Here is a 24,428-nt window from a genome sequence, read left to right on the forward strand (position 1 = left end):
CTCAGCCTTTCCTCATAAGGGAGATGCTCCACTCCCTTCATCATCTTTGTTACCCTGCACTGGACTCTCTCCAGCAGTTCCCTGTCCCTCTTGAACTGAGTCAGCCCACCTGGCAGAAAACCAGTTTGCCGAAAGTCCTTTCCGTTGGGTCAGCAGGACGAAGGCGCCCAGCGCTCAGCCCGGGAAGCGCTGGAGCGGCGCACACGATGGGGCAAGCAGGGGCTGCCCCAGGGGCTGCCCGAGAGCCTTTGGGCCACCTCAACTGTAACAACCAACCTGTCCCACCCCGCCGGGCTGACCCAGCGACTCTCCTCGGCCAGGAGCCGGTAACAGCGCGGCCGGCAGCTGCCCACGGGTGTGCGAGGGCGGGCCTGGGGGGCGGCGGGGCCGCTTATTAATGACCGATCATGAATATTCATGAGGCGGCTGTCCCGCACCGCGCACGTCACGCCGGGAAGGCCGCCTGGGCCGGAAGTGGGTCTCGCGGCCGAGCTCAGGGACGCCGCTCACCCGCCCGACCCCGCCGGCACCGCCACTTCCGCCCTTCCTCCAGCCTGGCCTCCCCGCGCGCCGGCACCCCGTACTTCCGGTAAGCGCGCGCGCCTGTCTCTCTCCCCTTTGCCGCCCGGTCCCCGCTTCCAGTCTGACCGCCCGCGACGCCGCCGCTGAGGGGAAACTGAGCCCTGGCCGGTGACCGCCGCCGCTCCGCCTCTTTTTCAAGCGAAGCCGCCAATGACGCCGTTCCGCTCCGGTCGGCGCCCCGGAAGAGCTGAGACGCGCTCCGCCCCCTAATCCGGAAGCGATTCATAGCTCCTCTTTCCGGTGAGGAGGCCGCTGCCGCCGCTGGAGTCGGGGTCGGGGTCGCCGCTGGGGGGTGGTGCCCGGTAATCTGCCGGGTGGCGGGTGTGGGGGTGGGGAGGGCCGGGAGAGTGGGACTTCCGGGGCCGAAGCGATCCGGAAGCGGAAACGGAGGAGGGGTGTCTGTCTGTCCGCTCGCCCGCCCGCTCGTCCCTCCGTCCCGGTGTCGGGTGCAGAGCGCGCCCGGGGGCTCCTCTGCGGGCGAGCCGCGCTCCGCGCCGGCCCCGCCTCGCCCACCCCGCGCTGCGGGGAGCGACCGTGCGGCGCAGCCCACCCTTGGCCGCCGCCGCCGTGTGCGCCCGGGGCCCCGCGGGGGGAGGTGGGTCCGGCCCCCCCGCCCCATCCCGGCCGGTTCCCGTGGGGAGCGCCCTCCTCCCCCGCCCATGGCCGCTGCCGAGCGGCTCCGGGGGCCCCGCGTTGTGCCGCCCGCTGTCATGCAGGGCCCCGGGTGCCCCTGTAACCCTGGCGGTTTGTTTGCAGAGGCGGCCCTGGAAGGAGGAGAAATGCAAGAAGAGGGAGAGTGAGAGGGGTAAGGAGCTCCCGGAGCTGCGTGAGTGACCCCTGCCCCTCGTCCTGGGGGCTCCCGATGGCCACACTGGGGGAGAGGGGTTTGGATGGGTCGCAGGTTGTGGGCTTGGAGTCACCTGTGCTCCAGGGTGCAGGAGGGGGGATTGACTGCCTGGAAGGAGCAGAGGCACAGGGTATATCCCTTGCCAGGCACCTGTTCTGACAGAGTCTCACTCAGTTGGGGTGGAGGCTACGCATGTGTCGGGGAACAATACCAAAGTTGTTCCAGCTCTGGTGTGTGGGTTTGGGATTCAGGACTTTGTCCAGCATGTTTGGGATATTCCTAATGCACATCAATATGTTCTAAAGGTGTAACAGCGCTTGAACTTTTTGGTGCTTACAAGCTTTGTGGAGGCGTTTTTGCATTTGATCAAACAGCCTGCTTGGCCTTCAGCATCCTGAGTATTTTGCAGCAATTGAGCATAAAAGTTCATTGTTATTGGATGAAGATCTTGAACAGGCATAAAACATTGTAAATCATTCCTGAGTGTTGCATTTGGGGCCATTTGTCAACTGAAAACTTTACGCTCAGTAGAAATTAAAAGCTAGGTATCTGGAGAAAAAAAAACAAACCACAAAAAAAACCCCAAACAGAAAGCACCCTACAAAAAGTAAAAGTCAGCCTCTAAATACCTGCATATCCAACCTTGATTATCCCTTCCAGAAACACAGCCTCTACCTCACCGTATACTTGCATGTGCTTTTATCTGTTTGTTTATTATTAAAGTGATGACCTGCAAAGAAGTATAAGTCCAGCACGTTAAGTACATGATTCTGTGAAGTACTGTCAGATCTAAACTCCAGATTCCTTGTCCCTTGTGAGTTCTCTGGTTCACTTGGTTGTTTATTTGGTGCATGTACATTTGTGGTCTGTACATAGAAGGTGTTTTTGGTTTATATCAGGAGGGTACGTTGACATCTGTCTGATACTAGACTGGTGAATAGGAAGAAGGTCCCATCTCTGGCCTGTTTGTGGAAGCTGGGATGATGAAGGCACTGCAGTGGGAACGTGCTGTGGTACAGGGTTGAAGCTCCAGCCCATGTCTGGTAGTTATAGAGCAATTGGAAGGGTTACGTGCAGAGTTCTGGTAAAGTAAGTGTGAGCAGCATTAAAGTGGGGGCTGTGAATAGGGGTGCATGTTTTCAAAATATCCTTTAGCCTAAAAGTGGGGCAGGGGAGGGACAGCCGTGGGTATTAGGGCAGTAGTTTGGTGGAGGAATCTTATCTTTGTTTTCTCCCTTTGGAAGACTGGCTTGCTAGTGAAATTGCATGAAAGCTTCAACTCTTATACCATTTCTCCTTTTCTCCCACATTCTTATAACTTCATCACACTTCAGCCTTTCAAGTCAAAAGTTTTGAGGTCTGATATCCTCTCAAGCATGAAGATTTCAGGATGATGGGGTAGATTCTAAGAGAGATTAACATTATCTTTTGAGAATCAATCAGAGCTTTATTTTGACTTGCATACTTTGTAAACTGAGCAAACAAAAGTTAGGTGCTCTGTGAAGTTATGACAGAGGATGAGGTGGAGACGAACAACCCCTCTGAATGCTAGTCTGGATTTTAGAATCTGGAAGTGGAGTTGCCTTTCATAACTTCTACTCTTTAAATAAGAAAGCTGTTGTGAGATTTTTGTTTAAATTGGCATCTTTCTGTTTAACTCCTGAAGTTTGCATTTGAATCCAAGGGAGTCTTGAACACTTACAAAGTTTATTTGGAAAATGCATCTGATAATTATGTGAGACTTCTACATTTTTACAGAAAATCACTTTCACTTTGATATTTTTGATGTGGAGGCCAAGCTAATAAAGATTTATTTTAAAAACAAAAACAAACAAACAAAACCCCCCAAACCTAAATTTGACATTCCAGACAAACCCCTCCTCTTGATTCAAGTGGTGCTTAATTGCCAAGAATGCATTCATAAGTGCTCACCCTATGAAAGAAAAAATTTATGTAATTAAGCATTACACACATAGGGTCTTGCTGTGGGCAGTATACTTAATAATTAATTTGGCTCAGAAAAAAAGCAGACGAACAGAAGAGTCTTCCTGCATCAGATTCTGATTGAATCACAGCAATGTAAATCCAGAGTAATTCAGTCAGGCAGCTGGCAGTCTGACTGCATGCCACCGACGCAAGGTAAATAATTCATCCTTAAGTGTGTTTATTGGTTGATTTGTAGTGAGTGAGTGAGGCAGGAATACTTGGCTTTGCTGTTGCATGAGCAATTCATAAAAACAAAATTATCAGGTAATTTGGTTCATTTAAATACTGCTTCTCTACATAGAGGAAAATTATCTTTGCGTTTTGGCTCACACGCAGCAATTCCGCCTGTATTTATTCTGCCCTAATATACTTCTGGAAAGTGTTTCATGCTACTTGGGGCATGCTCCTCAGCTTATCTGATGATTGAGATAGGCCCTTCAGAAACAATATTTACTCATTAATTTGACTACTGCCACATCATAACAGAAATAGGAGTGGGACAATTTGCAGGTAGCTGCATGAGAAACTTAGAGTGGTTGCTTTCTCTCAAGAGCTTGCTCTGCAAGGTGTTCTCTGAGCATAGTTTTTATCACATGTATTTTACCTAAAAAAATTGCCATATTTGTTTAGCAATAGGTGCATCTTCTGCTTCAGGAAATAATCTTTTGTTAATTTATTTAGGTTTTGAATAGCATTTCAATGACTGTAACAAACTTTGTCTGCTAATGGTATTACACAGAGGAATGTAAGGATTAGAGTGGAAAAGGCTTCTTCATCCAGGTGTTCCTAAAGAGATTACCCCTCTGTCTTCAGAGAGCTATCTTTTGGTATCTATCTGGTTTCACCTGGCTGCTGGAAAATTAAGATGGAGCAACAGGCACTTGACTGGGGACAGAATCCTGCAGAATCTTGTCCCAAAGATCAGAATGAAATAGGTAATAGAGAGCTGTGACATGATCTCACTGGAAATAGGGTATCTCAGGGGCAGAGCAGTCAGGTTATTTTCCTACTGCCAGGTCTTATTGGATGAGAGCAGAAGATCTTGTCTGTCAGGAATATTGTCTGATATTTCTGGGTTTCTTCTAAGAGTGGGCTGGGCTGCTCAGAGCAATAGGAAGTTAGGAGCCTTAAGTTTGACTTCTTGGTCTGCTGTGGCTGTCTGTTATCTTGGGCAAGTCTGTTTCCCTCTCCCTGCCTGTCTTTCTTCCTGTGTAACACAATGCTAACGTCCCCTTGCTCCATCTGGGTCCTTAGTGTTGAGCTGGGGTGGAGGGACAGGCAATGTCCAAAATTTTCACTGCTTGTGGGGTCAGCCTGTCTGTGACAGTAAAAATGTGTCCCAGCTGTATTTGCCTGGCTGCAGATGCACAGACTTCATCATTTATGCCACATACTTGGGTGGATGATAATCGGGGAAATTTTGAGGTGTTCTGTGGGTTTGTAGTCAACCCTTTTTTTGCATGGAGGACTGTTGGGCAAGAGGCATTTGAGATGGACCCAGATCTATGGGAATAGCAGACAACCTTTTCCCCTGAAAATAATTTTTGGATTTGGGCAGATAGCTCAGAAGTGGGGAGAAGTTGCTCGAGTAAGAAAGAGGAGATTAAGGAACTGTCACAGCATTAGACTGAGTCAGTTCCATGTTGGAATCTCTTCGGGTTTAATGTTTTCTTCGTATGTGTGTCTGTCTGTTTTCCTTTTCCTCCATTCCTCTTCCCTTTCCCCTTCCTCTTCCCTGCTGTGCCCAGCTAGGATGGAAGAATCTCATTTCAACTCCTCCCCGTACTTCTGGCCAGCAGTGCCCACCGTCTCGGGACAGGTAAGATCCTTGTCTTCCAACCTATTATGCTGGTCTTGCTTCTTGTTAGAAGTTCATGCACAATAAGTGTTTCTGTTGCATTTCTTGCTCAGTCAACTGCTGGGAGAAGCTGTGCCAGGGTATTCTAAAAGCTGTCCTTCCCACCTGTTTAGATTGAGAACACCATGTTTATCAACAAGATGAAGGAGCAGCTATTGCCTACAGAGAAGGGCTGCAGCCTAGCTCCCCCCCACTACCCTGCCTTGCTGACAGTACCCACCTCTGTGGCCCTACCCACTGGTATCTCTATGGACTCAGACACCAAGCCGGAGCAGCTGACACCACACAGCCAAGCCCCTGTGACTCAGAACATCACCGTGGTACCAGTGCAGTCTGCTGGGCTCATGACAGCAGGTAGGGGACTCCAAAGGCTTTGGCAACATATGAAGGAGACTTGGGAATGAGGGAGTGAAGGGTCTTGGAGAATCCTTTTCAGGCTGTAGATTATTCTAGCCTTACCGATTGTGTGGATTATCTTGGTTTAGTTTCATTGTGAATCTCTATACACTCCATACATCCACCCTCTTTATGGAAGTTTGGCTTGCAGCCGTAGAGACTGGGAATGTGTAGGCTACTCTTCTGTTTGAGCTGTAGTCAAAAATAGGTGTATAAAGCTTGCTTCTGTGGCATGAGGAGGTTGGATGTAATTGGAAATGTAATAACTGACTTCCTCCCTCTTTCTTTCTTTGCAGGTCCTGGTCTGGTGATAACTTCCCCATCAGGTTCCCTGGTGACCACAGCCTCCTCTGCCCAAACCTTTCCCATCTCAGCTCCTATGATTGTCTCTGCGCTACCACCTGGCTCCCAGGCAGCCCTCCAGGTGGTTCCTGACCTGTCCAAGAAAGGGACAACCACCCTTTCTGAAGGTGGTGGGGGTGGCGGTGGCGGGGGTGGGGGAGTTGCCCCCAAACCGCCCCGGGGCCGGAAGAAGAAACGATTGCAAGAGTCGGGGCTGCCAGAGATGAGCGACCCCTTTGTGCTGTCAAACGAGGACGATGAGGACCAGCACAAGGATGGCAAGACATACAGGTGGGAAGTGAAGTTAAACCTTGACTGTAACATTGCATGGGGATGGGGGTGTATTTAACCCTTTAGAGGGTTATGTGGGGAAGAGATCTCTGCCTTTTCCCTCTAGAGTCCCTGAGTAGGGAATCTTTCAGGTGCAGAAAGAGTTGGGTTTTGTCTCTAATCAGGAATGTTTGCAAGCTGGTTGGTTGACCCAAAACTAAGAATCTCCTTAGTGGACAACCTTGATTTCCTGAATATGCCAGTGTTAACGTTACTAGGCTAGTTAATGACCGGGAGGTTACAGAAGCTGAACCATATCCTTGATGCCACAGCCAGGTAGCATGGCTGGTGTACTGCAGAATGCAGTACTGTCTGGTGCAGCTGGAACACTTCTGGTATAGTTGAGAGCCCTGGTGTACCCGAGTGCCCCAAATTAGGACTCCAGTCTGTCCAGTGTACAGGCTACAAACTGGAGGCACACAGAGCAGGAAGTGAACTGTGGTAATAGTGTCTCCTCCTGTGTGCGTTGCCCCTTGTGATCTCCTACTTCAGCATTCCCAACAAAATAGGAAAAAAAAGTATTTCTGAACTAGGTGCAAGGGTGTTTCTGAGCCTGAAGGGTATCAGATAAGAGGGGAGAGAGTTCTGAGCCCTGAGGTTGGGTTTCTGAGCTTGGAGGGATGTGGCTTTAGTTTACAAGTGAGTGGTGGGAAAGGGAGAGATTAACTACGAGGGAATACTTAAACCGGAGCATAAGGAATGTGGGTGTTTTAGAAAAGGTGAGAGCCGGACAGAGCAGGCAAGTATTAAGGAAGGGAATGGGATCGTCTGTGTTAATTAGGAAGCAGGAGCACGTATGGGTGATTTAGTGATAGGTGATTCTGAGGGATGATTAAGATCAGTAAGAGGCAAAGTAGTAACCAGATGGAAACAGATGTAAGAGAGGGTCCCTTGCTCTGCTCACTACCCTACTATGTGCCCATGATCCTGGCTCAATTTCCCTTTAACGATCCTAGACCCTCTTTTCTTTTTTGTCCAGATTTAGTTATGTTTCTGGAATTAAGTTATAACAGGATGAAGGCATCTACACAGAGTCAGTGCATCCACCCCAGGCACTATATAATTTTTAACTATAGCAATTAAAAAAGTTTACATTTTTAAAGCAATACAGTTAAAGGGGTACAAAACCAGAGCTTGGATCAGCCTTTTTGTTATCTTACCCAATGTCTCAGTTCTTCCCATTTGAAAATATAATCAGCGTATGGTGAAGAGGGGTGGGAGTGTTAGGTAGCTTGCTATTTGTAATCCCACCATTTATTTTGGGCCATAGCCACAATTCCACACTACTCAAGCTGCTTGCAGTCTGGGTTGCTAATTAGGCTGTTAAATATGTATTTACAGGGGACACAATTGGCAGTGAACGCTAGAATTAAAGCTGAATCAAGGCTTTAATTATAGCTCCTTGTTTACTTGTAAGTTTGGAAAAAAATGCTCAAGACCAGGTGGAATGACTCAGCAGAAACTTTATGAACACACATAGTCCATCTAACAGCTCGTGAGAGAGACTTTGCAGGAAAAACCAAAATATGTAGGAACATGTAATCAGGAAGATCTCCTGTCTTCATGTTTAATCTGAGTATGATATCTCTGCCTCTTCCTCCAGCCTCCATCCCAAGTATGCCTTCCTCTGAGCAGAGCTAAGGTGCAAGATAGCTAAATTGAGATTTATTGAAAACCACCAAGGAGTACTTCTGCCCTTTTTGGGATCTTCTCTTTGGCTGATGCTTTCAATGTGCAAGTTTGGAACTAAAAATAATTGTTGAAAAAATAAAGAAAAACGCTATCTTCTCTTGGAGCTGTGGGAGAGAACACCTTTGTGAAATACAGTACATATGAATAGACTTGCAAGCTAAAAATTTGAGGACTCCTGGGTTCCTTCTGCATTCTGGAGGATGATTTGGGCGGCTCCCGTTACTACAGTATGCAGCCATATCCTAGCTAAATTAAGACTATGGGTGAGGTTCATTCAACTCCTGCTCCCTTCTGGGGCTGAAGGAGGAGTCGCTTGTGGTATTCATACGTCTGTGTATGATTTCACTGATTCTTATGATGATACACTGAAGACAAGCTAGACAAGCTAGCCTGAAAGAAGTTGTGCTATATTGATCAATACGACTTCCTTTTTTTTTTTTTTTAATGCCTAATTCCTAAAGCCTGTGATTATTTTGTTAAATGTAATTATTTTTTGGTTTAAGTTTCTTTTTTGAGCTCTGTGAGCTCTCTTGTCTGAGTGCATGCACAGGTGGCTGATTTCCCTATTTCCTGGCTCCTAGTGTATCAGTGAAGACAGAGTAAGGCCTTGAATGGGCAGCACAGCAAGGCAGACTTGGAAGGAATTGGAGGGCAGGGGTGATGCTCATATTGCAGCTCATCCCACTCTCTAGTGAATGTAGAGATTCCTGCTCCAGCAGACGGCAGCTGTTTTGCTGCTGTATCATGTCCAGAAATGAATTAGCAGTCTGCTGTGAAAGTGGTGCAAGAATTTTTGTGACTAGGCTTTTCTTTGCAAGAAAAAGTGTGAGGCTTTTGCTAATGATTGTATTCCTTGCAGATCTTGGACATCTAGCCTGAGGATTAGTCTGGCAGAGTCCTGGGTGCTTTGCTTTGTGCTACTAGAAGAGCGAATGCTTGCACCTGCAGGGGACAGACAGCATCTAACATAGCCTTGTGAAGCATTTTCCTTCATGAGTAATGTCACTTCAGTCTTGTCTGGATTCATTGTCAGCTCTTTGTTAATCTTCCCTGACATTTTTGTAGAATTTACTTTTTCTGTGGAAAATGAGATCAGCAACAGGAGTCTTTCTAGTAAGATGCTGGTAGTGTGAAGCACGTGACAACTTCTCAGTACTTTAATGAGGTACTGAGGAAGAGAGAGTGACCATGTATCCTGGAGACAGTAGTATTGTTTCTTAGTGCTGTTTTGGTGCCTGTACCTGTGCACTTTTAGAAGTTTGTGATGTGATCAGTGAACATGACTTATGAATTGGTTCAGCCTGTCCGGGCTAGGTCATCAGTTCTCTCTGACAAACAGTTCTCTAATTAGTTTCTTCTTTGTAAAAGGAAGAGAGCTCTTTATAGGCATTGCTTGTTTCCAGTATTAAGCTTGTAAATGCTAGGACAAATACTAGTTTATAGTATGGAATGGTTTCGCAAGCTGTGCTTTGGAACCGAGCACACAAACAGAAAAGTTGTGGGCTTGAGAGAGGCCTTGCCATCACGCTCTGACCAACAAGCTGTCTCTTCCCCACTGCTGGTTCTGAGTTTCCCTGTTTTCACTAGGTTGTGGGATCAGCAGGGGGTCTGGGAGATGATAAGCAGCTGAGAGGCGCAGGAAGTTTCTGAGAGTCCAGAGTAGAAAAGTGCACAGAAGCCATAGGAGGCTTCGCAAGAAGCAGAGTTGAGCTGTAGAATGTGAAGAAGCTGGATGGGGGTCCCCTTTAGTGAGGAAATTAGCGACACAAGGGGAGCCAGTGGTTTGAATACAGCAGGTAGATATGTTCTCAGACATGCCTCATTTTAAGCTTTTCTGCCCTGCACTGGATTTAGCCTTGCTGTTTGGTGAACTTCCCATGGTTTTGAATAGATTTGAAATCTGGTGACTATGGCTTTTGTAAGGAAAATATATCTCTGAAAATAAGGTCAAATTTGGCCAAGTTGTAAACTTGGAAAAAATCTCTCAAGCACACTGTGAGATGCTTTACAGTTTGGTAATTGAAGTATGCAAAGATTATATCCTCCTTGAGATTTTTTGAGGCGTGCACGTCTCCAGGCATTGACCAGGCTGTCTCCACAGAAGAGATAAATACGCTCTTAACTTCACTCATTTTCTATACGAGGCTGGACTACATGTGTATTCTCTCTGCAGCAATAAGCATCTTCTAGTCTAGTACTGAAGGGCCAGATATGCTTTTCCTTCAAGTCACAGTGGCTCCTTCTGCTTCAGAAGGGAGTAGTTTGTGCCCAGTGTCGACAGCAGCCTACCCACTCTGGGCACAAAGGCAAGGTGTGAGAAGACACTGCTTGGTTCAAATGTAGTTGGGACAAGAATGAGCAGGACCTGGAGCTGTTTTTATCTGGGAAGACTGGAAACTTGGTAGAGCAGAGATGGGAATTAAAGGAGGAGAGAGAAAAGGCCCACAAACCAGGGCAATGCAGCAGAGGATGTGATGTGGAGTCTATTTGTATGGGAGAGGTGGCACAGAGACAAGCTATGAAGGATCAAGACTGAAGGGAGGAAGAAGGAGGCAGATCTGCTGCAGGCTGGATACCTAGAATTAGCAGAACAAATGTGGCCAAGAGGTTAGGATGTGGACACACAAATAGAAGCATGAGGGAGAGGAGACAGATGTTAAGTGACTGGGAACATGGAAAAAGAAAGAGCCATTGCTGGGGCCTTGGTCTTGGTGCAGGAGAGAGAGAATTGCAACAGGCTAGAAGGCTAAGGGCAAAAGGGGAATTAAGTTTGAAGCATCAGGCAGAAAGTTTGACCACATTCCCTCCAAAGCCTAGAAATATTCAACCTCAGTATTCCTAAATCTTGCTGTGTATCTCATGTCAGCACAAGAATGTGACCTCCTCTGGCAAAGAACCTCATCCCCCTCTAAGGCTAGAAAAAGGTGATAAACTCCCATTGCTATCATTTATCATCCTAGCTGCAGTGGCAGAGGTCTGTGCAGTGGATCTTAAGATTGCTGATGACCAGTGTGGGTGTCAGTATGATGCCACATGTTGGAATTTCTGTTTGCTTTTTTTTAACAAGTAGTTCCGTGAGCAGCGGAACTAATGAAGCCTGGTTTCCAGCGGCTCTCTCCTGTGTGGATTCTCTGATGTCTAATCAAGGGTGAGCTTACTAGCCTTTCCCTCAGCCAGGGGCTCCAGGAGGGTCTCTCTTCTTTCCCCAGCTGCATATTTTTACGAGAATTGTGGTGACTTTAGGATCCTTACCCTTTTCCAGATTTGGCCAAAATTGGCTTGTTATCTCAAAACTCTAAGGAGGACAGGTGCACATGCACATCCATATAAACACACACCATTTGTACACATAAGCTTTGCTTTGTTTATGAATGCTGTGCCTGGAGGTTAGAAAATGTCAGAATTAAGACTGACCACATGCCTCAGGATATAATAAGGTAAAAACTTGTGTTATGGTAAATTCTCTCCCTTCTCCTGAGATATTGTAACTCTGTGTGTGTGTGTGCATGTGCTCTCAGTTCATCACAGTGCCAAGCAGAAGGAATTAACAGTAAAACTTCTGCAGTCATGAATTTTAATTTTAGCACGCTACTTGTATGTCAGTGGAATGAGTGTGTGCAGGGGAATGAGGGGTGCAGTTACAGTTTCAACTGGGGAGAGAGAACTTCCAGACTATTCTGTCACACATCTTATCTGATCGCACCTTAATTTGGCCCTATTGAGTCAATGCACTTTGGTACTATCCTTGATTATGTGATTATAGTAATTGTGTACATGATGTTCTGTCAGAGTCCTGCATATGTACTTAGAGAACCTGAAAGGAGTGTTTGACAAAAAACATATATTGACATGGGCTTGCAGAATAGAGAAGGATGATTTGGGGGAGTAATTTGATTTGTTTGAAGAACTGTAGATTACTCTTGCCTCTGACACAGATTTGCTATAATATCCTATAGCCATGTGGTTCAGGCCTGCAGATGATCTTGCCTTGAAGCAAATGCAAATATGATTTAGGTCTAGTCTGCAATGGATTTGCATTTGCCACGGGCTTAAAGTGCCTGCAGACAGTTATCCTGAAATAATTAACATTTAGTGTTGACAAAACTGTAATCTCTTCTCCAATATCACTGAGTAGTCCTCTGTTACATGTCAGACTCTGTTTTACTTTGCAGAAGCACTGCATCTCATAGCTGTAGCCTAGAAATCTATAGGAGCAGTGATTTGAATGTATATTGTGTGAATTTTCCTTTAAAGGAAAAAAAGGGGTCACAAGTATCAGTTTGGCCACTTGGAATTAATGGGTATGGCTGTCTTACTGTGTTTCACTCCCTTCTCTTAGAAAAAATAAAACAGAGACATTGTGGGTCTAGATGAGTGCTTATGGAGCACTGATAATTCTGTCGTGGATACAGCAGATGAGTGATGCTGCTTCCTGAGGTTGGAATTGCATGTGGTTGACGAGGCTTGAGGCTGTACACAGAGTGGTGATGAAAAAACTGAACACTTGCTTGTTAAGTATTTGTCTGTGCAATGTAATACGGATGCAGTTTTGTGGAAACAGTCAATAAGGCTGTATGTCAGAACACACCTGCATTGTGGAGCCAAATTACGATGACATAGATGACCTTAGTTTTGGCATTTCTAGATTTGCTAGTCCTTTCTCATGGGCCATTTTGTATTTTAATTTTAGCTTTTGCATGTTATCACTATAATAGGAAACCCCTTGTTAGGTTTTATTGTTTTGTTGGGTTTTTTTGCTAATGGTGGCTGATTTCAAAAATTGGTAGACAAGGTCTCAGGCCTGATGCTGTTCAATGATTTGAAGGTCATGCCTGATAATTTACAGATAGAAGCAATGCTGGTGGATAGCTGAAAAAATAGAGAAGCTTTATGTGATTTTTAAACGAGAACAATTAAAGCGAAATGTATTTTAATACAGCCCAATGGAAGACTGAGCCCTTTGGGTAATACTTAGTGACTTCTCTAGTAGTCGGGGATTGAGGCCTAGGTGTTTGGACACAGTGGAAAACAGCATCAAACAAAAGTGCCCCATTGGATACTATTGAATGTCTTTGATCTAAAGATAAGGGTTATGGGGAAACAGCATCCTGGAAAGCAGTGACTGTGAAAAAGACTTAAGAGTTAAGTGACATGGTGTGAGCTCCCAGTGCAAGGCTGTGGCAGAAGAGGGTGAATGCAATTGTTGAAAGCAAAAATGCTGGAGTTGTTACAAGAAGACAGGCAACTTGTGAAGCATGTTGAAATACCACAAAATTCTGGGTCTGGTAATTTTAAAAGATTATTTGGAAAAATGGACAATACTCAGGAATGCCCTCAAATCTGTGATTCTGTGAAGTCTGAGAACTGGAGAAGTGCCAGCATTTAAAAACACTTTCTGCTTTGCCAGGAGAGTATGATTTTCTGTAGCTTTATCAAGCCACCAACTGACTGAAGGACTGTGGAAATAAGTTGACTGAGATCTCTTGAGCATAGCTGATAGATTTGATAGTATACGTGCCAGTAGTGTAAATTGGTAAATGGAAGCGTAGTGTTGACTTTTGAACAGGAGTTGATGCTGGGTGTAGAAGTGTGGCAGCAGGGATATAATTGTGCTTTCATTTGGCATCTTCATGCTTGCTGGCTTTATATAGGTCTTATCCAAGTTTAGTAACAGTATCATGGGTGTTAGTTCTGTCTCCTTTCCCCTATCTCTTACAATATATTAGCAAGAAAGTGTTTAACTTCACCTTTAAAAAAAATCAGGGAATGCTAGGATTAAATTAGCATTTATCATGAACTGCATCCACGATTGTGCTATGCTTGCATTAGTTACTTAATTAACTCTGCATTGCAAAGGCAATACATTTCTTTTTTTGCTAAATTAACTGCTGACAGCCTAAACTTACTCTTATAATCTGATTTAACTTCAGACCTTTTGGATTTGATTTTTTTTTTGACTTGTGGTCTAACTTGTATTTGTAGTTAAACAGAAGGAGCAAGGGCTCGATTAACTTCTGAGACTAATCTCAGTAGGTACTAGGAATTTGAACTCTCACGTAAAGCCATGTAAAAGCTTTTCACAAATGTGATACTGATTAATTAGGCACTTGATTGAAAAATGCTGTTAAACCATGTTAGGCAAATTTTACAATGAGCTGATATTTCAGATGGTATTTTTATCTCATAACAGCATCTGATGAATGAGGCAGAACATTCCATGAAAAGTGGAAAAAAATATGGCACTGTGTGCCACCCGAGTTGTAGTCTAGTTGCTATAAGCATCATTTTGTTTATGACTCATCATGATGACTTTCATATGGGAGCAGAATTATACATCCACCTTTTACTGGCATTTCATGATTTTTGAGGGTGTTTCTGTCTAACACGAACAATCTCTGAATGTCTCACTTTACTGCCTTACAGATTCCCTATAAAAAGAAAGTATTATAAACAATGAAAGAGGTTACTTTGGATCTCTGGCATATGTCTGGATACTAAGTTAACTATTTATATGGAGAGATACACCTCTGTGTTGTTAAGAATATGTTCTCCTAGACCGTCTGAATTTGCAGAGCCCTAACAAGCAGCTGTAGCGATGTTGTGTCACACTGTCAGTGGGAATGCTGCAGTCATTTCTGTTACTTGCTCTCGGAAAGAGTACAGTGGTAGTTTAGAAGCATAGTGACGAAAAAAGGATTAAAAATGGATATTAAACAGAGGAGAAAAAAAAATCAATTATTTCATATAGCACTTCGTTCATGCTTAGCAAGAAGCACTCCCAGCTTTTCTTCTCCCCAGCAAGGAGAATTTCACTGAAGTAGAATACTGCAACACTGCTAGTGTCAGATACAATGTTCTCATTATCCATATAGATGTAACATTTTTTTACTCCCTATTTGCCCACTAGAGGGCTGATTGCATCGTCACCTTTTATATTGGGTGTTGTCTGAGGCAGAATGCAAAGCCATTAATTAAATGGATCATTTGTTCCCTTGAAAATGCCTGATACCACACAATACAAAACTCTCTGAAATGCAGCTTTCTTCTGTTTTCCAAGGCTTTTTTTTAACTTTGCAGGGCTCATGAGTGTGTTAATGCTACATAACATTCTTGCCCTCTCAGAGCTGATGATAATTAGATGATCAGAAAATCAGTCCTTGCAAGGACTTTTTAAACGTTGTTTGAAAAACAATACTGGAATGTTTGTAGCTGCTAAACTAAGACAAGAAGGGTTTGGTTTTGGGGTGGGGGGTACTAGCAGTCAGATATATCTTCCATTCTTATGCAAGTGCTGGAGAGGTTTTGAAATACCTTCTTTATAATTTTATTTTGGAAAGGAAAAGGATGTTCAGTCTGTTTCTCTTCATTAAAGTTTATTCTAGGGAATTTCTGACCTGAAGGCAGATACCTGACAAAGCAAACAAACAAAGGAAAGTTGGGGGGGGTGGGGGGGAAGTTATGGAAAATAAAGTAGATGGCTTTTTGGCAGTACGTATTTAATGCATGGGACCACTTAGACTTGATGACATAGTAAAGTTCATGAATTTTTCAAAACAGAATAGACTGCTTAAAATATAGTCATGTATATGGCACAGAAGAGATTGGTGCCCACCACTGTGTTTAAACAAGAGCAAAGCTTTTAGAAAGGTATTACTTTCAGAAAGGTAGTTGGATTTTCAAAATACTGATTGTAAGGGCCAAGTGATTGAGACCATATTATGGCCTCCAAGTGTTGTTCCTAAGATGCATTAAGTTCTTTCCAATGATGAGAATATTTCCTCTTATATTTTTTTTACATTTCTACTGTCAATTATTATTTTTCATTACACCTTTCTTTGCTCGTAAAACAAGCCCCTAGTAATTGATATTTTTCTCCCTACATAGACTTATATGAGTATTGACCAAGCTGTCTTTTAAGGTCTTCTCCAAACCTAAATAGAGTGGACTCAGCAAATCTTTACTGTGAAGCCAGTTTTCCATATGCTGTCATTCTTTAAGCTCGCTGAACTTGACTGCGTTTTTCAATGATGGTTGATTATGTGGACTTCAGAATTAGACATGCTGTTGCAAGAATAGTCACACCATTCCTGTTTACAAAAAAATGATACCTGCTATTCCGCTTTTTTTGTTAGCCATATTAGCACAGCATCACACCAGGAGCTTGTTCTCAATTGAATGGTTCCTTTTAAGAGGACTGATACTGTGGAACAGTTTAACTGAGAGTAATGGACGTAAGCATTTGCTGAGAAGGAGCTTGATAAAAGTCACGCATGGCATTGTGCCATAATTGCTTGTATTAGCAGGGCACTGGACTTAGCAACTCAGAGATATTTTTCAGTTCAATATTCACCTCAAAGTTCTTTCTAGTGTTGCTGCTTTAATGGATATAATCCTCGTCCTGTAATTGTGACTTGATAACTGCAAAATGCATATTGTGTATTCAAGTCTAGCTTTAAACATGTCAGAAAATCTGGAACAAATTGCACAAGTGTTTGGAGATAATTTGGTTTATAAACCAAGAGCTACTTTTAAAAAAATATAACTCTGATGTTCCCTTTTACTCCTCATATCTCTAATAGACCTAGGGATAAATGACCATATAGCTTCTGTTAGTTGGTACCAGAAGGGATTGTTGTGTGTGTGAGGGGGAATTTATGTAAGGATGTGTTTAGCTTACATGTTCTGTTAGGGCTTGCAATTAAAGTGAATTAAGAGAAAGATTAAGGTAAGAAACGTGGGAACAACTGTTAGAGATAATAATGAATGTAAAAGAACAGTGATGGAGAAGAAAAAAATGTTACGGAAGGCGTGTGGTGGAGTGCTTGCTGGGGAGGCATTGCTGCCAGTTAAATGGCTTAAAATCAAGCTGTGGCTTGGAAGAGCTTGTGGAAGTTAAGGTAGGTGCTGGATGAATATTGCCAACATTACATACGCTAATCAGGCTGCACACTTCATAAAGCTTCTGGCTCCATTGTCAAGAGTCACAATAGTAGATGTAATGAAGTATCCTCCTGGGAGGACATGGATATGGGGAAGAGCAGGATCAGCTCTTTGTGGCACTGCAGAGACTTATGTCACTGAGCAGTTTTGTAAACACTTGTAAAACTTAAGGAAATTCCCAGACAAAAACATAAGTCTACCTAGTATGAAAGTTGAATTCATGTTGGCCAGTCTTCTTCTGGGTGGCATTTTTTCTCTCAGTGCAAATTCTGTTTTATTTAATTGAAAAGTCTGCAAATGGAAAAAACTAAGTCAGAGAAACCTTAACTCTACCCCTTGGTTGGCACACATTTGAAAAAAAAGAAAAAAAGTCAAGTAACTTGGATGCAGCCCCTCTCTGTCAAATTTTCAACCACAAAAGCTTTTACCATCTTGAATTGTATAACAGCGCAAGCTTCTCTTAACAGCCTGGTGTCACGATGGAGGAACAGTTTTTAACAACAGCAACCGTAGCAGATAGATGCCAACTGCTTCTTCCTGTTTGAAGAGTCTGTCTGTTACCAAGTATGTTTCTGAACATTATGGGAACAGATAGGTCCAAACTCATAGATAAAACATTTTGCATCACATATGTAAGGTGGAAAAGATGGAAGCCCATTAGGCCAGTGAAATACCACATTTGATATCCAGAATATCTCGGTGAGGCCCACTAGGAAAGCAGCACTGCTGTTATTTTCAGCATTTTGTATTCTACGTGCTCAAGTGCTTTCTGCAAAAATGGGAGTAGAGTTAAATAGGTTTGGTCATAACTGCTTTTGCAGACTTTGCAGCACATGGATTTAACTTTTATTATGAAGATGAACCTTAACCTGGGACTTCCAGGTTTTCCAGCATTTTTTTGACTGAAATAAATCATAGATGAACAAAGTGGTTTTTGTCTGGGAATTATTAGAATTATTCCTGTCTCCTTCAGATTGCTGTTGGAAAATTTCCAAAGTGCTGCCCTGTCTCCCCTATAAGCCTAATAAATTAACATCTTTGATTCTTCTAAGACCTTTACTTGTCTGGCTGCAAAGTCTCCTTTGGTCTCTTCTGCCAGTATCTAGCTTAAGTTTGTCCCCTTGGGACTGGAGTACTCGCAGCCAAGCACAATGTCCCAGGTAAAACCTCCCTAGAACCACATAGTGAGAAAACATCCCTTCTTCACTCACTGTGGAAGACCGCGTCCTGTTAGAGATGATACCTCTTGGGGCTTGTCCCCCCCCGTGTGACACTGTCTCTTCCCCTCGCCCCGGTCTCAGGTGCCGGATGTGTTCGCTGACCTTCTACTCCAAGTCGGAGATGCAGATCCACTCCAAGTCCCACACGGAGACAAAGCCACACAAGTGTCCTCACTGCTCCAAGAGCTTCGCCAACAGCTCCTACCTGGCCCAGCACATTCGCATCCACTCAGGGGCCAAGCCCTACACGTGCAGCTACTGCCAGAAGGCCTTCCGCCAGCTCTCCCACCTGCAGCAGCACACACGGTAAGGGCCAGCGGAGGCTGGGGGCCCTCCGCGCTGCATGTTGCCGTCATCCCAGCATGCTGTCAGCACCCTTGGTGAGCGACTGCCTGGGGAGACCTTGCTGTTTTCCGCAGGCTGGTCAGGTCTCGTAGACGACAAGCTGGCAGTGGTGGTATCCGACACGTTGAGACTTGTCACTTTGCTGTGAAGGGGCTGGGTGTGCGCAGGGGTTAGTGTTGCTCACCGTAAGGGTGTCTGCGATGGAGTGATGCTTTCTGACAGAAGGTAGGGCTGGTTGTGTCAGAGTGAGAGTAGAGTGGGTGTAGGAGGACTGTTCCCTGTCACCCCAGCGTATTTCTGCCAAACGTCTCAGTCCAGGCTTGCAGCCCCCCCTGGTATTTCAGCCGTGGGCTTCCCACACACAGCTCTGCCAATGCCCCTCAGTCCAAACTCTATAGTTCCTCTCTCTGGATCCTCCCCCGGTGCAGACAGACCATGGTCTCTTGAATCCAAGGGGAGCACGGTTTGAGACTTGAGCGAGCTCATACCCTGTTTGGAGTTACCTCCATGTAGCAGATAGCGTGGTGCTGTCCCACCCCCTTTGTGCCCTCATTCCATCAGCACTAGCCAGATGGCGGTCGTGTCCAACTGCTGCTGCTCCTCCTCCTCTTCGGCAGGATCCACTCCAAGCTCCACACGGCGATTGTCAAGCCGCACAAGTGTCCTCACTGCTCCAAGAGCTTCGCCAACACATCCTACCTGGCCCAGCACCTCCGCATCCACTCGGGGGCCAAGCCCTACACCTGCCGCTACTGCCAGAAGGCCTTCCGCCAGCTCTCCCACCTGCAGCAGCACACACGGTAAGGGCCAGAGGAGGCTGGGGGCCTGGCCCTGGCCCCCCCACGCTGCCGGCATGCACCTTGTGGAGCACGCGCGCCAAGCATGCGGGGGGCGGGCGGGGGATGCGGCCGGCTGCACCCACAGAAGGAGGTGGCTCACCAGAGTGGACGGAGTGGAGGCTGCGCAGGAGACACTGACCGCGTCAGGGCTGAGGTGGGCACGTGCTGTCCCCGGGGATCCTTTGGTCTTGCACCGCGGGGGGCACAGAGAGAGCGAGCGATAGAGAGAGAGGCATTGGCCATAGGGGATCCCAGCCTGGCACCACGGGGGTTGGACTGAGTGTGTGGAAGCTTCTGCTGGCATTGCAGGGGGACAGGGACAGATGCGTGCTGTAGGTGATCTCAGCCTGACAAGGTAAAAGGAAAAGTGTGTGACTGCCTATCCTGAGAAGAAACAGAGCTGTTTTCTTGGTGCTGTGGAAGCAGGAGAACAGATTTCTCTTGGTCATATGGGACTCCTGAGCTTGGAGCAGGGAGCCTGGACCTCCAGACCCCTTCCCATCCCATTTTCAGGTGGCCCACATGCTGAGCTGGTCAGGCATTCATAGGCTCTTGCTCCTCAGTCCTAGTCACTCTCTGAAAGCTGCCTGACCACCTGTCTTCTCTAACTTCTAGCTGGACACGGGAGCTGGGCAGAGCTCTCTTTGTCCACATAGAACAGCATCTGGAGGCAACATCCCCTTCCCTGCTCTCCTAAGTGGCTGTGAGATTTGATTGCAGCATCAGGCCCTGGCAGTCTGCTCTGCCTGCCTGCTCACTGCCTCCCGTTTGTGCTCTTCCTCCTTAACAGTATCCACACCGGGGACCGACCCTACAAATGCGCTCACCCTGGGTGTGAAAAGGCTTTCACCCAGCTTTCCAACCTGCAGGTAAGGGGCTGGGCTTGTCCTCCTCTCCAGTGGCATTGGCAAACATGGCTGTCAAGTGGGAGGGGAGACTACTTGTGAAGGAACACAGGAAAGCTGTTGAAGCCCTGGGCAGGGGGTGATTCCTGGCTTTTTGTGGCGCTAGTGACCCAAAGAAGTCACGTAAATAATTGCATCCTGTAAAATTGTAAACTTGGTTTGAAAGGAGTAAGATTTTGGTAAAGTTCCTTCCATCTGTTCTGCAGACTTTTCTAACTTAGCTGGGGCAAGACATTTGCTAAATGTCATGCAGAATAAAATCTGGGTATCTGATTTTGTTTCTTTTACAATGAAGTGGAGGGTATAAGAGTAGGGATTTAGGAAAGCAGAGGTGATGTGACCTGTTGGAGTATCCTGGATGGGGGGAACTGTAGGGCCCCAAAGGGCAAAGAGCTGTAAATGCCTGCAAGCACTTGAAGCAGATCCTGCCCTGAAGGGCAGTGACAGATGCAGGGAGAAAACGTATAGTGAGGCAGAAGAGGAGAGAAGAAGAAAAAGCTAAGACAGAAATCTGAGTTGCATGGAGACTAAGAAGATGGGGGTTGTGGAGAGTTAGGAGACTCTGCTCTTCAGAAGCCTAAGAAAAAAGGGCTTCTGTGGGGAAGATGGGATGGGCTGGAGGGAGAACTCTGCCCCTGTGCTAGGAACCAAGCATACCTCCTTCAGCAGATGGGGGCCTGGGAAGCTTGGGGCCTGGCTGAAAGGGGTGTCAGAGGGAAAGTCTTCTCCAGTATTAATACTTGCTTCCTTCCCTGCGCTTGCTTTCTCTTTCCTCCACCCCGCTGCCACCTCCCAGTCCCACAGACGGCAGCACAACAAAGACAAACCTTTCAAGTGCCACAACTGCCACCGCGCATACACGGATGCTGCCTCGTTGGAGGTGCACCTGGCTACGCACACAGTGAAACATGCCAAGGTCTACACCTGCTCCATCTGCAGCCGGGCCTACACCTCGGTGAGTGTTTGCTGGTCTTGGGGGGTAGGATAAGTGGACACAGTTCTTAGAGAGTAGCTCCTTCAGGTCCCATGGGAGCAGCCCTCTGAGCTGTCATGTTCCTCCCCACTGGCTTTGGCATTTGCAAACATTGTCCCTTCCTCTCACGCCATTCTTCCTGTTGCAGGAGACGTACCTGATGAAGCACATGCGGAAACACAACATCCCTGACCCACAGCAGCAAGTGGTTCAGGCGCAAGCCCAGGCCTCCCAGCAGCAGCAGCACTTCCAGCCGCAGGGTGGGGGGGCAGCAGGAGGCCCTTCTGGAGACACTAACCAACCCAACCCTCCCCCCCAGTGCTCCTTTGACCTGACTCCTTACAAGACTTCAGAGCATCACAAGGACATCTGCCTCACTGTCAGCACCAGCGCCATCCAAGTGGAGCACCTCTCCAGCTCCTAGAGAGACCTCAACCCAGGGAGCAGAAAGCCTCTTGTGCATAGCCTGCGCCCAGGGGCACCGCTTGTGCAGCGGCCCCTCCTTGTGCAACAGTCTCCGGCCTCTCCTCCTGCAACAGCCTCTTCTGGCCATGTAACCCTGTTCATGGCAGCCCTTTGAACAACAGCCTGTCTCAAGGGGGTGTTCCTTCTGTGCAACAGCCTGCCTGGTAGGAGGATGCTTCCTTGTGCAAGAGCCCCTTTCCTGTGCTGGGATCACTTCCTCATGCAAGAGCCCCTCCTTTCAAACCCAAAGAAAGGCCGCCGTTTTGCCTTCTCTCTCACTGTAGAATGCGTATGAAAGGGGGGTGCGTGTTGAGACATGCATGGTGGATGGGATGGAGAGACGGTCCTTGTATGTACAGGGGCTCGGACACATGTTTTCAGCAGGCCACAGAAGGATGTGGCAGGGTTCACAGCTGGATGGGGTTCTTTGAGGATTTCCTTGAGTGTCTAAGAGAGAAATACCCATTCCTGTCCCTCCTGCTCATGAGAGGGAGGAGGGGTCGCTCGTCCTGCCCCAAGGACTGGATGGGAGAAACCTCCTTCTCCCCAGTGGAAGGTGAGACTGGTGCTGGGGAGGGAGAGGTGAGGCATGTTCCCTGGGCCGGACAGGTGCCTGCACTGCCCGAGGGCAGTGGAGTATTGCACGCTTTCTCCTCCCCTGGTGGAGAGCAATAGAGAGGATTCTGTCTGAACTGGCTGCTGCCTCTCTCTCCCAGCTGTCTGAGCAGCACGATGGCCAAGGCCCTGTAGGAATGTGGGTTCCTGCTCATTGCTCTTCCTGCCCATTATGGATGATGTCCTAGCAGCTTGTACTCCTCCTCCTCTCCCTCCCGCTTCCCCCCACCTCCTCAGAAAAGCCTGCAGGCATCAACAACAAACCAAAAAGCAACTGGAGGGAGGGGAAGAGACTGCCAAAATAATCATCGCCCTTCTCTCTACTCCCTTTCCTGAAAGGCGGAACAACAGCAGTTTTGACTATCGCACGCCTGTCCTGCCCCCGGTTTCCCAAAGGGAAGGAGGAGGAGGAGGAATAGACCGGTCTTTTCAAGGAGCCAGCAGGAGGCAGGGAAAGGCTAGCTTCTCCTGCTTGCCTTCCCTCGGAGCACTCTCCTGGCTCCCTCTTGCCAGGGCGGGCTGGACTCACATGGCAGTGGTGGCCTCTTCTGGACCCTGGTCATGGGAGAGAATCCCTGAAAGGTGGACAGCGGAGAGAAGGGGATGCCAGTCCCCGCAGAGAGACCAATCTAATGAGAAGGGGGAGCCAACAAGAATAAACTGAAGGCCCCTTGAATTTATATATATATATATATATATAAATATCTATTCCCCACCCCTGGCCCGCTCTGTCCTTGCTGTAACTGTTTCTATCTCTGTGTTTATAAAACGCATTATCCTGGCGAATTTTTATTTTCAATCTTTGTTTGTTCTTCCCTTTCTCTTCGTCTTCAATTCTCCTTCCCTATTTTTTTTAAAATGGTCCACATGACTACTAGTCTTGTGTGTCACTTGTTAGTTTCTTTGGCTAATGGAGGCTGACTCGGAAGAGAATGAGAAGGCAAGGGAAAAAGCATGTGTTGTTGGGATTTAAAATCATTCACCCACCCAAAGCCTATAGCAATCCCAGACTTCTGTATGAACAAACAATAGGGGCTGCTTTTTTTTTTTTTTAACCACCTTGTATAGAAATAAATTGGTGTAAAAGGCTCCTTGAAGGTGCTGCTGCGAGCACCCTGCCCATGCCGTGTGTTCCTTCCCCCTGCACCAGACCACTGCACGAGCAACTTGCTGCCCTGAGTCCCAGGCGGCTGTGCGGGTGGACGTGAGGGTGGCACGTTCCTGCCTTCGGGCAGCCTTGTGGTGGGCACAAGGAGAGCGAGGAACTCTGCCTGCTGTCCTCTGCACCTGTAGAGACTCTGGCAGAAACCTCTTCCTCTGTGTTTAGTCACCAGGGTTGGCTGCAAACGGTTGGAGTGTTTTGTACATCCATAGGTTAGGCTGGAAGAGCTGTCTGATTTGACTCCTGCATTTCACAGGTGACATTTCAACCCATTTATTCTGTATTGAGCCCCAAGAAGTAATGTGTATTTGAAGTATGTGTTGACAAAATGCATTGGCTCGATTTTGAGGCACTGGGACAGAGAATTCCTTCCATTGGTATCCTGCTGCCAGGGCTTTGTGTTCTCACTGTTTAAATATTTAAGCCCAATTTCTTCTTTGGATCTGTTTGGCTTTGGCTTCCAGTTACTAGTTCTGGATATGTCCATCCTGCTGATTCAGAGAGCCTTAGAGCACCGTGGGACTTTTTCCCCTGGACTGGTATTTAAACACTCTAATACCACTTCTCAATCCACTTTTTGACAAGTTAATAGATGGGACTCCTTAAATCTTCCACTGTAAGGGATTTCTTCCAGCCCATGAATTATTCTTGTCTCTTCTTTCTACATATCGTCAAATTTTTCAGTATCTTGTAAAAGCGTTCATTTTGGAATTGAGTGTTCAAGCCCCAGTGCCATGGACAATGTCCCCTGCCCTTTGCCTTAAGTCTGCAGAGGATTGCATTTGCCCTTTTCTCTCAGCGTTACACGGGAGTTCACATGAGCTGCTTGTCTGGTGTGACCCCGAGACCATCTGAAGTCTCAGCTTTCCGTGATAGTGTTCCCCCCTTTCTACAGGTGTGGTCTGAGTCCTTATTTCCTTGATATGTAACG

At 46.5% G+C, this 24,428-nt stretch overlaps 1 protein-coding gene across 11 annotated transcripts; it reads left to right on the forward strand.

The window, feature by feature from the left end:
- The first annotated feature begins 256 nt into the window (after positions 1-256).
- Positions 257-23,424, forward strand: ZNF384 (zinc finger protein 384). Of its 11 annotated transcripts, none has more exons than XM_080348261.1 (11): positions 257-822; positions 1,339-1,387; positions 5,164-5,234; positions 5,387-5,627; positions 5,966-6,302; positions 11,101-11,181; positions 18,275-18,499; positions 19,156-19,338; positions 20,168-20,246; positions 21,079-21,237; positions 21,404-23,424. In XM_080348261.1, exons 3-11 carry the CDS (start codon positions 5,169-5,171, stop codon positions 21,677-21,679), a joined length of 1,647 nt encoding a protein of 548 aa, XP_080204387.1. In that variant the 5' UTR covers positions 257-822; positions 1,339-1,387; positions 5,164-5,168; the 3' UTR covers positions 21,680-23,424. The 11 variants fall into 11 exon arrangements, 10 of the variants coding, with proteins under 10 accessions (XP_080204387.1, XP_080204386.1, XP_080204388.1 ...); XM_080348260.1 differs by lacking the exon at positions 257-822 and adding an exon at positions 830-884; XM_080348262.1 differs by lacking the exon at positions 257-822 and adding an exon at positions 830-884 and having other exon boundaries at positions 5,168-5,234.
- The last annotated feature ends 1,004 nt before the right edge of the window (positions 23,425-24,428 follow it).

The sequence above is a fragment of the Nesoenas mayeri genome (genome assembly GCF_963082525.1).
Source record: "Nesoenas mayeri genome assembly, chromosome: 1".
NCBI classification, from domain to species: domain Eukaryota; kingdom Metazoa; phylum Chordata; class Aves; order Columbiformes; family Columbidae; genus Nesoenas; species Nesoenas mayeri.